We start from the raw sequence: 13,167 nt of genomic DNA, 5'->3' as shown, positions 1-13,167 counted from the left end.
CCCTACACATATCAGGCACTGTACTAGTAACTGGATATGCTAACTCAGTTATCACATAGATGATTATATCCAAACTAGGGATTTCAATACCTTATAATTTATTCAGAGTTAAGACATGTTGAGGGATAAAATATAAAAAAGCTCAATATTTCCTCCTTTAAGTTCTTTTTTGGTTTCTTCATTATAGTCTTGTTAAGAATGAAATGCTCAGGATTCTCATACCTGCAAAAGATAGTGAGGTGCCTACACACATTCTCCTTATCTGGTTGGGAGTATAGAAATTGCCCTGACATTTCATTAAGTAAGCCTCAGACCTTAGTAGTTTGTCAGTGGGTATTTCTTAACTCCTTAAAAATCAAAATGGCCAAATGAGGTCTTCAGTAGGAGGGCTCCTGACATTGTTCACTAAAGTGGAGTTAAAATAATCTGTCATGGATTTAGGAAAAGTCAAAAATAGTAGCTTTTCATTTCCACCCCAGAAACTGTACCTTCCTCTCCATCCTCTCCCACCTCTCAATCTCTTAATTTCTAATTACATTAGAATTACCTAAGATAGGCTCTACTTGCAAAATAAAGTTAGGAGATAAGAAAACATAACCTCCAATTGTTAACTTTTGTGTTTTCTATTTTTTATTTATTTTTAAATGAGAAAACACTAACTTAAGCCTTTAATTAGCATACTAGGCTGATAAGGACAATTTTATTCATATATAGGTTATGACCCACATTCTTTCCTACCTGAGGACAACCTAATGGGATGTCCTACCCCAAGTTCAGACAATCATTGAAGAGTCATTAGTGAATTCTTTGACTGGAAAGAAATTAGAAAAACTATGCCTACTAGAAATCAGTTATCCTCTGGGGTCATAAAAGCAAAGCTCTTATATACTGAATATGGGGGGGGGGTGTCATTGTTTATTTTGTTATTCCAGCCTTCTATTTGCATTATTACTGTTCATCCTGGCAGAGCTCCTGTGCTAGCACTATGCTCTAGAAGACCAAAGATTGCAAAGATGTGGCATGTGTCCTACATGTCTAGTCCTCTCTCCCTCCCCCCGCACTCACTGCAGACATCTCTAATCAATCAAGGCACACATCGGTGAGGTTGAATAAGGCCTTGGAATTCTTAACAAAACTATACTTGAGACTGAGTTGAAATCTATTTGCCTTTTCTGCTCTAGACAGAAACTTTGTTTCATTCGGAAATCACAGACTCCCCACATTCCACTGATATGCATCTGTAATGTTTTAAGTACAATCCATCCCATGAAATGGAATACGGGTTTTATAGCATGAAGAGCAATATCTTAGATTTTAGAATCTGATTAAAGGCATATCAACAACAACAACAACAACAACAACAACAAAAAGAATGGAGAATTATAAGCCAAGTTTAAGGAACTTTTAAAAACAAATGATTATACCTATCTGAAAAGTCACCAAGGTATAATCGAATGTTTGAGGCAAGTATCTGATACTGAGAATTTTGTACTGTTTATATAGTTTACACACATTATATATGAAGCAGCACTGTGGTAGGCAGCCTCTAAGGTAGTTCCCAGTGATCCTCACCTTCTGGCATTCACGCCCTTGTATAATTGCTATCTACAGTGTACCAGGGTTGGTCAGCATGACCCATAGCGTATGGCAGAAGTGATGGTATGTCACTCATTTCTGAGACAGGTTATAAAAACCACTGCAGCTTTTGTCTTGATATTTCTCTCATACTTTTTCTTTTGTCCCTTGCTTTTGTGGGCACCCCTATTGCCCTACAGAGAAAGGTCCACGCCGTGGTGAGGAAATAAAGCCTCCTGCCAACAGCCACATGTGTGAACGTGGAAAAAATACGCCAATCCCACTAAGCCATTCTTCAATTCCCAGCTCTGGCTAACAGCATGACTGCAACTTTATGAGAAACCCAGAGAGAGAACCAGAATGATCTAGCAAAATTACACCTGGATTCTCAATCCTCTGAAAGTGAATGAGAAAATAAATATTTATTGTTTTAAGCTGTAAAACTTCGCAGCAATAGAAAATTAATACAATTATGATCACTGATCATAATAAATCTGAATCTTCAATAAAAAATAAAAGAGTACAATGAAAGCAATGTGGCAGCTATGCCCAATCTGCAATATTTAAATTCGCTTTACTATCAAACATAACTCACATAACAATTCTGTCAAATTATATAACATATGTATAAAGTACATGAACTTTTAGAATGGAATCATACTGAAGACTACTATAAACCTGGAATAGTATACAACTTCAAAGGGAAGATGAGAAGTTGGGAAGAAAAATGGTCAAGTTAATCAGATAATTTCATTATAGCACCATCAAGATAATGACATTTTGTCATTAAGTTTAAGAATGCTGCAACTTTCTTTCTAAGAAGAAAATAAAAAAGTTTTCCCTTGAATGCTTTATATATATATGTATGTATATAATTAGAGAGAGAGAGAGACAATACACACACACACACATACACACACACACACATATATCAAATGAGCAAACCCTGCCTATATGCATTATGTGCATACATGTACTGGTATATACACATAGAGACATACATGTTTTTAGTTCTATGAAACACTCTAGCAATGCCAACATTTTGAATAAATTTGTGTATACCAGGTAAAATACTTCCTTCTCCTGCATCAGAACTTAAATAGATAACTACAAAGTATTAATAGCTGTGCAATGGACAAGTGGATGGATAGGAATACTCAATGAGGACTATTTTCATCTGAGCATTCTTAGGACAGCACCGACAGTTATTTCTTTGCCTGAGGCTTGGCTTCCATCAGATGTAACAACTCAGTTTTTGGGAAGACAGTGACAGATGTCAATCTCAAGGAAAAGATTATATGCATACGGACCATCATCTCCTCCATCTCAAGGAAAAGATTACATGCATTGAGACCATCTCCTCTGGTGTTCCGAAAGGGTGATTTTAATCATTGTTCTTTTTAAGCAAAGGTGAGAGAGGCAATGGCCTGAGTTCATTACTTGATATTTCTTGCCTCCAAAGTATATTTATCTGGTAAATGAACCACTCCTACCTCAAAACCTAACACAGGCTATCCAGGCTCAAATTTTGGTTGGGGTAGTGGGAGGATAAAGATTAGAAAACAGAACAAAAAGCTAAAAAACAAAAACAAAGTTTCAAGAAAGACATATAGTGGATGTTTGCTTATCTGGCAACATCACCTATCTGAATGCAGCTAAGAGCCATGAAGTAACCCCCGTGGAAATGTTAGAGTGAGGGGAGGGAGTGAGGAGGGCTTACCTTTGCTGAAAGTGTCTTTTTTTGGGTCAGGTGCTATGTTCTTTTGATACCTAAGCTCATTTATTCTAGACATGAATCCTATGAAGCACTAATATTCTTCTCATTCTATAAATGTGGAAATTAAAGCTCAGAGAGGTTAAGTATCCGTGTCCAAGGTCGTTCTATGGATATGTGTCCAGCTAGTCTATGAAGACACCAGCATTTGAACCCAAGTTTCTCCAGCTCCAAGGTGCATGTTCTTCTTTCCCCTATACCAGGGGCCCCCAACCGGCCATGGACCGGTATCGGTCTGTGGCATGTTAGGTACCCAGCCACATAGCAGGAGGTAAGCAGTGGGTGAGTGAGTGAAGCCTCATCTGTATTTGCAGCCACTATCATCACCACCTCAACTCCACCTCAGATCATCAGGCATTAGATTCTCATAGGAGCACCAGTCCCTGGAACTAAATAGGCTAGGCACCGCTGCCCCATACTACATGCCCTTTCTGATATCAAATCCACCCGTACCAGAACTTATGTACCTGATTCACATACAAACCCATGTACAACACACTCAAGGGCTATTTACAAGCAATTCAAATAAGTCTGATTTTCTGGTGACCTGTCCTCTTCCTAGGGAAGATGGTGAAGTACGTAGAGGATAAAAAAGAACAATAGGGATGAAGGGATGGACAGGCACGTTGAGAGCAGAGAGATGGCAGCTGTGTCTGTATTCAGCTTAATATCCCTCTGCAGAACTCACTGTATTATATATAAGATTGATGTTTGCAATGATTTGTTTTTGTTCAGTGGCCTTGGTGTAAGAAGGCAGGAAACTATGTAACACTTATTAATAAGACTTTTATCAAGAACAGTTAGGCCAAAATAAGCACTGGTGCTTGAATAGGGTTAACTTCTAGCTAACAAACAAACAAACAAACAAACCAAACAAACAAAAACAAACAACAACAAAACAACTCATAGTAAGCACCCTATTCCTTCATGAGGATGGGTAAAGGAAGCACTTATCTTTACTAGTTGACTTTTTCTAATATCCAGGAGATAACGACTTATTCTTAGAACTGTTTCTATTTTGCTGTTTTAAAATGGATAAAGTATAGAGCTCTACCTAAATTAAGACCTGTTTAAAATATCTTTTTTTGTCACAGGTAAATATATTATATTAAAATAAGGAGGTGAAGGTGGTGCAGTGTATGTGTGTGTGTATGTTGGGGGTCACTTTGGAGCCAGACAACCCTCGGTCTGTATCTTGACTCTGAAATTTTACTACTGTGTGGCCTTGACAAATTTAACTTCTTTTCCACATAGTTTTTCCAACTGTAATAGTGAGACAATGATACCCACCATTGTCCTTTGGGAAACAAATCTATCTTATCATGTCTTTTCTGCTTTCGTTATGAGTCGAGATTAAGTCCAAAGAAAGGAATTGATGGGCTTCTAAAAACACACCCTAAGGAATATATTTTCTACAACTAGAATGGTCTCTTTCTATTCCTTCCACAGGGATTATCAGTTAGATCTCAAAGCAGTCAAAGGATTTATTTAGTCATTCTCTTCTTTCCTCTCTTTGGATGCTATTCTCCCTTATAGTAGGAGACCAGTCCAAGGCTATTCCTTTTTTGTGGTAGTCAGTGATTGTGTGTCTTTAGTATCCTTTCCTCAGATAACGTTAGTCAGGCTCTGACACTCACCTTTGGGTTGGGGTATAATAACAGATGGCTAAGGCTAAGCTTAGGTCAAGGAGTTCTCCACAGGGTTCAGACTCATTTACTGATATTTTACAAAGGCCTTTGGATTCAGAACCCCAGTTAGTAATAAATGCTAGTTTGCCTTTCTTTGATAGGGCATTTGTTTTGGACATCTTCTGGGAGATAGACAAAGCTGAGGGCAGGAAGTAGCTCACTACCATCATAATACCATCCTAACAAGAGCTAAGTGATGTCCACTTTCTACAGTGTTAAGAGGCTTTAATGATACGACGCATAGAAAAATATGCCTAACATATGCTTGGCTATTCAACACCAGCTAGTGCTCAATAAATGTGCCCCTGCCCCAATATCTTTTCCTTTATTCATCACAAAGTTAATATGAGAAAGAAACCCAGTGCAAATTTAAATGTGGTTTTTCATTTTCCTGCCTCCCCTACAGCACAGTGATTCAATCTTCTGGGAACTAAACAGTTAACACAGCATATAGAGTGCAGCTTCCCTTCCAGAAGAGTTATAATTCAAGAAGTGAACAGTACGGTACTAAACGTAATCTATGCATGGAATTCTTGGACCCTCTGCTCTGAAAATCCTGATATCCTTCACATGTTATAAACTACACCTTTGCTTTATTAGTTACTTTTTTGCTGGAGACTACAAGAAAAAAAAATACATCATGACAATACTTTGACAGTTTATCCCTAGTTTTTCCTGAAATCTTTTCAAATACGAAGCTTTTAGATTCTCAATGTTGTTAATGGTAGCATGATTTTTCATGTTTTTTTTTTTTCACCATAACAGTTTCTCCATATTGTAAATTTATGAGTATTTATTGGGCATCTACTCTGCTCAAAAAATAAATCAGAGGAATGAACGTGTACACTGTAAAGCATTACAAATGTTGATTATTAGTAGTATTATTAAGAAGTTTTAAAACTAATAAAAGTATTTCATAAATCTTAATACTTTTAGTCAGAAGTGAATACAGGCAGTCGATATTTAAGTTCAAATGATGGTCCTGTTCTAATTTTTTGATGTTTCCCTTGAAATTATTACGGATATTCCTCCCCCCAAACGATATCTGATATTAGCATTTAAATCACATGAAATGAAAATGGAGAGGCTTCATTTCTTGTTTCTAATTTTTGTAACCTCCAAAAGGGTTTCTTGGTTTTGCTGATTATTCTGCAACTCCCAGGTTCTCTCCAGATGTGAAAAAATTGCTTACTTGGTTGAGATGCTTGTACTTACTTGATGAAGTACTTGATTCCATCTGCTGTGTAAGCTTCCTCCCACCCGTAAGGTAGATCTAGAATGAAAGGAAACCAAAAATATATTTAATAAGATGATAAAAGATAACTTTATTTCTGGACACAAACTTCCCACATCTTTACAATTATTTGAGTACATTTCTTGTACAAAAATAATTTTGGAGTTAAAACAATTCAGATGCACTCTCTTCCTCAGCATCTTTAGAACACAACAAATAAGTCCTGAACAGTTAACGATCTGCTTTAGCTGCAGTAACTGGATTATGAGTCGTCATTTACATGTGATGAGCATTTTTGTTAGCAGGATTCAAGCAAAAATTTTTGGTGCAGGGGATGATTTTTGCCTGGAGGCAAAGGATGGACAAGATGGCCTCTGCTCGTCTATTCTGGCTCAGTTTCTTTAATTGGCTGCCTTTACGTTCTTTCACTCAACTCCATAGGGAATGGTGCATGAATGCCAGATCAGCATGGGTTTGAAAGCAGCTTTTGGACAATGTAAAATTCCTTATGAAGTTCAAAAGTTTTGCAAAGTGATTTACAATAGACTGTGGTATTATATTTTGTCAATTAAGAATTCTGTGCACTAAACATAAATGGACAAACAATTTTCTAAACATAGCTTCCAGTTCTGTAATGGGATTGAAAATAGCTATAAAGAAATACAGATTGAAGTAAGCAAGCAATTATTTGGCCATATTTCTGCAAATGGATAAGTTTTTGTCCTCATCACACCAAGAAAACAAGATCGTATTGAGGCAGTCACATTCTCTTATATTCCAATTAGAATACCCTAGAACACATGGTTTCTATCCCTCCACTCCATCTCTGAGTACTGCTAAGGATTTTAACTGACCTGTGGGATCAGTCCTTTGATATTGGCTTATCATGGTTCCTTTGATGGATACAAGATAGATAAACACACTACAGGACAGATTCCTTGACTTAGGTAGCCTACTTCTTTAGAAAGCTACTGAGCTATAACAACAGACCACTGACTTCCATCTACCCAAGTGCCAGCAAGAGGCAGGGCAAGAATTCAGGGACAGTAACTATTTATATGAAATAAAACCTTACTCTATCACCATTTGCTTTGTAGAGAATATCTTTTGAGAAGATGGATGTTGTTTTTACAATTAAGGAAAACAAAAGAAGCTTTATTTTATATTTATCTCCAGTCTTTTAACAGAAGTTGTATACAATAATACTCTGGTCAAAAATTTGTAACTATTGCCTACGTAACTATTACGTAGATTAACACAGGCCATCTAGGAGTTTCTTTTCTCTCTTAATGAATAAATGTTCCTGTTTTAATTAGAAAATAAGCACTTCTGAGAATTTAGCATAAGCAACTGACTGGCTTCTTAAAAGCCCTGACATGACACTATGTACACCTCCTCAGGTGCCACTGCCAGTGTGTGCTCAGTCACACAGACCATGATAAACTGCTGCCGCCGCCCCACTTTAGGCAGATTTATTTCCTTTCTTCACATTTTCTGAGTCTTTGTTACAGATCACTTCATTCATCACTGACAAGCCCCTCACCTGCAAGGATGAATCTGATGACTGTGCATAAAAACCTGGCTTTCATGACGAAAATGTCGAGAAATGCCAGGATTTCTGATCAGTAAGGCAAAGACAGCTCAAAGTTAAGTCAAAAGTCATTCTAACCTGACCAAGGCTTTTGTCTAAATGATTCACTTGTCTGTCCAGCAGAATTATATCTATATTTCTAATTTCTTAAATCATATATTTTAATGAAAAGGAGAAAAATATGTATACTTTAAATATAGTATCTTTTAATCCACAGGATCATTTAAAAATAGATTGACACTGGGATCCCACATCCCTTATGCCCTCAGAAGAGAAGTCCTGCCCTGATCTCTTTCTTACAATTATTAAACAAAGACTATAACTTTACAACAGATTTATTAGAGGTACCAACTCATAGCCATTGACGTCAAATGGTTCTTCGATGACTGTAGCCATTAAGATATTCCTGTGTGTTAAATAATACGTATAGCTTATTTTAGGATAAATTCTCTGTTCTGAAAAAATAAGCATTTCTTTTTAGAAGACTGAATGGTTTCTTCTTTTTTTCATGTAGTTAATATAATCTATAAAAAATAGACTTGGAGACTAATTTGATAGTAACTATCAGTGATAGTTCAGTAATAGAAAACATAATCAATGTCCTATTATAAACTGAAAAACACAATAGATTGATATACCAAAAAGCCTACTTCATATAAAAAGAGCACTTTGATTTCCACAAGCTTACATAATTATGATGGACCCAGTTTTCTATTACTAAAGATTTTCTTTTCTTCACAATAAGTAATTTGAGCATAATTATAATAACATATTATCTAAATACTCTTCAATAATCATTATTGTTCCAAGGCATTAAAATTTTTCTATATTCCCCATATCTTTATAGTTGCAAATACGTAATGCTTCTATTTTTCCTTTTCTTCTCATATTTGTTTTACAATTGTTATGACAACTCTAATCACTTGAAATTGTTTCTGATTGGAAGTGTTTGTCTATGAACTCTCACATAACATTCTTTCCATCAGAGATCATATGTTTCTAATCAACCACTTCATGGTGATGACTCCCAAATCTTCCTGAGTATCTTGCCAAATAAGAATATCATACATATTCAACTTTGAATACTAGCTGTCACCTAAAACTCACATATCTCAAACAAACTTATTACATTTCCATACAAAATAGTTCCCTTCCAGTTTCCCAGTCTCCTTATGTACCAAGATTCTCTTTGTCATATTTGGCTTATTCATTAAATATTTATTGATCATTTATTATGCGTTTAGCATTTTACTTAGTGCTCAATATACAATGATGAACAAATAAACATGGATCTTGATCTTATGTAGCTTTAAAAAATAATCATAAATAAATACAACATTAAAAATAAAAATAAGTCTGATGAAGGAAAATTATTGAATACTATGAAAGACTAACTCATAAAAGACAAAAGCTAAAGTCTCTAATATGTAAAAAACTCCTACAATCAGTAAGAAAAAAAGTCAATGACAAATTGGAGTCTCTGGAACTCATGGAACATTCAGGACACAGGACACAAATTAACTTAAACATATGAAATATGCTTACCTTCACTCTTAATAAAAGAAATACCAATTAAGTTATTATGATATTTCATGTTCAAGCTAGCAAAGATGAAAAAGTAGTTTAATAAGACACAGTATTGAGGGTGTGAGGAGGCACTCTCATACTGATGGAAGAATAAATTGATAATATACTTATGAGTTGACACTATCTTAAATCTTAAATGCTAATGATAACCTTTGACATTTATTGAGTGGTTATGTGCTAGACACCGTTCTAAGCTCTATGTGTGTACCAACTCACTAAGCCTCACAACAATCTTGAGTGGTACTGTTATTATCTCTATTTACGAATGAGGGAAAGGTCAAATCATTTGCCCAAGGTTATACAGCTGGCAGGTGATATAGCCCAGACTCTTAAGCACAATGCTGATCTGTCTTCATGTATCGTTTAATACAGAAATTCTTCTAGCAATTTATCCTATAGAAATGCTTTATATGTAAGATTATTAGTTATAAAAACAAAAGGCAAGAAATAATCTAAATAACCACCAAGGGGAGTTGATTAAATTAAAACAATATATCTGGATAATGGGCTATTGCCCAGCTATTGAAAAGAATGAAGAAGTAATCTATGCACCAGTTTGGATGGAAGGGGAGGTGTTGCATCAAGGCAGGCTCTCTGGAGGAGCTGGAATTATGCAGGTACAAAGAAGGGGAAGAACACTGTAGGTTCAGTGAACAGTGTGTGTGCAAAGGTTCTGGGATGGGGAAGAGCTTGGCACAATTGAGGACTTGAGAGAACACAGTGAGGGAGGGAGGGGGAGAGTGATATAAGATTTGGCTAGAGAGACAGCAAATATGACTATGCAGGGTTTTGCAGGCCGTGTTAAAATTGTTTGAAAGTTTCTTAAAAAGGAAGCAGGAGATCTGCTCTTCTTTAAGACGAAGCAAAATTGCAAGAGAATGTTGCCTTCACCATATGTGGGGAAAAGCTGCACAGCTTTTAAAAGAATAAATTCTTTGGAGTTCCTCAGGGACTGAGTTCCTCACTTGAGCTGATTATCAGGTGAACTGAATTCCAAAGGGTGATGAGCCCCTCCGAGGAAAGATGGGGCATACAAACTCTTTCTCTCTTGGTAGAGCAAAGGAAGAAGAGGTGTTGCCATATAGGTGGATAAGAGGAAAACACTTAGTAAATCAACAAATTTGTAAAGCCTGATTATGGGATAACGTGATAGTTCAGCATCCCTGGGAGCCCTTGGCACAAGGAGAGCTTGCACTCCCTAAATAGCTCTTTGTTCATGAGAAAGATGGAGGTGGGTAGGAGACCTGAGAGAGCCCCACGGGTGGTGCAGGCTCATGCGGGACCTGCAGAAAGTTCGAGGGTGGAGCAGCCATACCATCCACGCTCTGGGCCCTGCACAAGTACAAGGTGGTGATCAACCGCTACAGGGAGACAGGCGCAAAACCTGTAGATGCCCCGAGATCTCCTCTGATATAAAGTAAGAGCTGGCTGCTGCTGTGGGAGAAACAAGAGATTCCACACCCTGGACAGGGCTCTGAGTGACATGAGGCAAAAGTCATCTGTTCCTGGGAGAGGTGCAACAAATCATCACATTCCTAATCCCTGCCATGACTCCAGCAAAATCTTCTTTGTCTTGGGGTGTGAGGGTTGGCAAGAAAACCTAACGTATTCACCATGCACTAAGTCACTGAAGAGGTGAGGGCAGGATACCTTTCAAATCCAGAATCCTGCATTGATACAAAGCAGATTTTGACTAACCCACTTGAGCACTGAGTAGGAGACAGGGTTGTATGTCACTGAGAAGGCGGAGAAAGTCCCCATGGAGACTCAGGTGCACAGGGCCTGCCTAAACCAGAGACTAAAGTAGGAAAACCAAGAGTCTTTCCCCCACCCTCCACTCCCCACATCCACCGCTAACCTTGCACTGCATAAAAAGCAATAGCCATCCACTTCCAGAGGAGGGCAAGAGAGCAGACATTAAACACGCACTGTGTCATAGGAGCGTAGAGCCTGCTGCCAGCTAAGGATGGAGCTGGAATACTGAGAAAAACGCTCTAGCACTAGAGACCTCATAGAGGCACAAGAAGAGCTGCAGACAAACACTGGATGTATGTGAAGTCTGTGGTGAATGCTAGAAACGAAACACACACCCAGCTCGCCTACAAATGAGAACGAATAATTCCCACATGCTAAAGGCCTGACAGAGTAGAGACAGACTCATTTCTGGGTTTAAATAATACTTGTCTCAGTCTCCATAGTTGGGTACCTTCAATGTCTGATATTCAATCAAAATTATGATAGAGAGAGAAACTAAGAGAAAAAAAAAATCCATTACCAAAAAATAAAACCACCAACAGAACCAGATCCAGAGATAGATAAAATATTGAACTTTAAAATAATTCAAATTATACATAAATATCTAGTGGAATCTAGTGATTATGGTTGTATAGCTGTAGCAACGCTCATTACTTGTGTATACGATATCGAAGGTGGGTGATTGAGCTTTTGCTGAAGTTTGGAGTTTTGTTAAATGCTGTGATAGAAGGAAAAAGGGCCAAGTGAATTGAGGGAATGTGTATGAGAGACTAGGATAATGGACCCTAGATTTCAAGGTGAATGAGAAGACAAGTAAAAACAACAGTGAAGACAAGAGGAAATCTTATTGAGAACAATACACCTGTAATGAGCTTGAAAAGCGGGAGGGTTGAGTGAGAGATTTGGGAGTTTGAACCACTTTCTGTTGATGCCAAGGTTCGCAGTAGGAATGGTAAAGTGGAAATAAACCATTGGACAAAAAGAATTGAAAAGTAAAGGTTCACATGAATGAAGGCAGATGTTGGGTTGGGGAGAAATCTGGAGAATGAAAATTCTAAGAATAAAATAGAAAAAGACAACACCATCACTCGCAGACAGAGCTCTAACAGAGCCAAATTTATTTGAAAAACATTTGCTAGTGTAATTGTTATAAAAATTCAAATACATTTAACTTTTAGCATCTGATATCTTGAGTGGAAGAAAAAGAGAAGAAGGCAGAGGGGTGGGGGAGGGAACGGGAGAGAGAGACAAAGAAAAAAAGAGTCATCTAACTCAATAAGGCTTCACTAAAGAATATAAAATTCATCATATTGCAAAATTTTCACTTGATTCGCAGTCAGAAAATCTGAATCTATATGTAATGTTTCTCAATTACAAGTTGAATAACCATGGGAAAGTAATAATCTTGTCGAGTCTCTATATAGCAGTCATCTTGCCTAACTTATAGAGTTATCATGAGACTCTTATTGATGATATATTACTATTCAATGATATCCAAAAGGAAACCATTATTATTCATAATAAAAAGAACAGTTCCTTCTTCATCACTTATGGTTCTAAAGATATAATTTGGATGCTTAATGTAGGAAAAGTATTTAAATTATCTACAGGGGAAATCTTTATTAACGTGTAGCTATATTTTTTACAATCCTCTCCTCCATACAGGAAATTAGTTTCTGTTTCACTCATGATAACATTCAGCAAAAGAAGCTAATGGGACTCGCTGACCCTCACTGAGTAGTATGATGGTAAATGTTTATCTACAGCTCTTGAGAGAGGGAGCCCTAATTTGTAGCACTTGCTGATCTCCATAGTGTAAATACTCCTACCACGACTGACCTCAGCCTACTAATATAATGTCACAGTACAGAGCTGGGAAGAAATGTGCACTAGTACACCATGATATAGTAATGCCAGATATAACGGACATAAATAACCTCAAGAACAAAGATAACAGTAAAAT

General features: G+C 37.1%; 1 protein-coding gene across 7 annotated transcripts in view; it reads right to left on the bottom strand.

Annotated features, from left to right (window-relative positions):
• STXBP4 (syntaxin binding protein 4) overlaps nt 1–13,167 on the bottom strand; it is a 221,613-nt gene that overhangs the window by 100,597 nt on the left and 107,849 nt on the right. For all 7 annotated transcript variants that reach the window (XR_001518050.2, XM_015599227.2, XM_025041773.1 and 4 more), the window contains one exon: nt 6,253–6,310. Coding sequence is in view for 6 of the 7 variants with exons in the window: in XM_015599227.2 (XP_015454713.1) it covers nt 6,253–6,310 (58 nt within the window). In the remaining variant the exon portion in view is untranslated. The remainder of the gene's footprint in view (nt 1–6,252; nt 6,311–13,167) is intronic.

The sequence above is a fragment of the Pteropus alecto genome, unplaced genomic scaffold (assembly GCF_000325575.1).
Source record: "Pteropus alecto unplaced genomic scaffold, ASM32557v1 scaffold98, whole genome shotgun sequence".
Lineage (NCBI taxonomy): Eukaryota > Metazoa > Chordata > Mammalia > Chiroptera > Pteropodidae > Pteropus > Pteropus alecto.
This window is presented reverse-complemented; position numbering and strand designations above follow the sequence as displayed.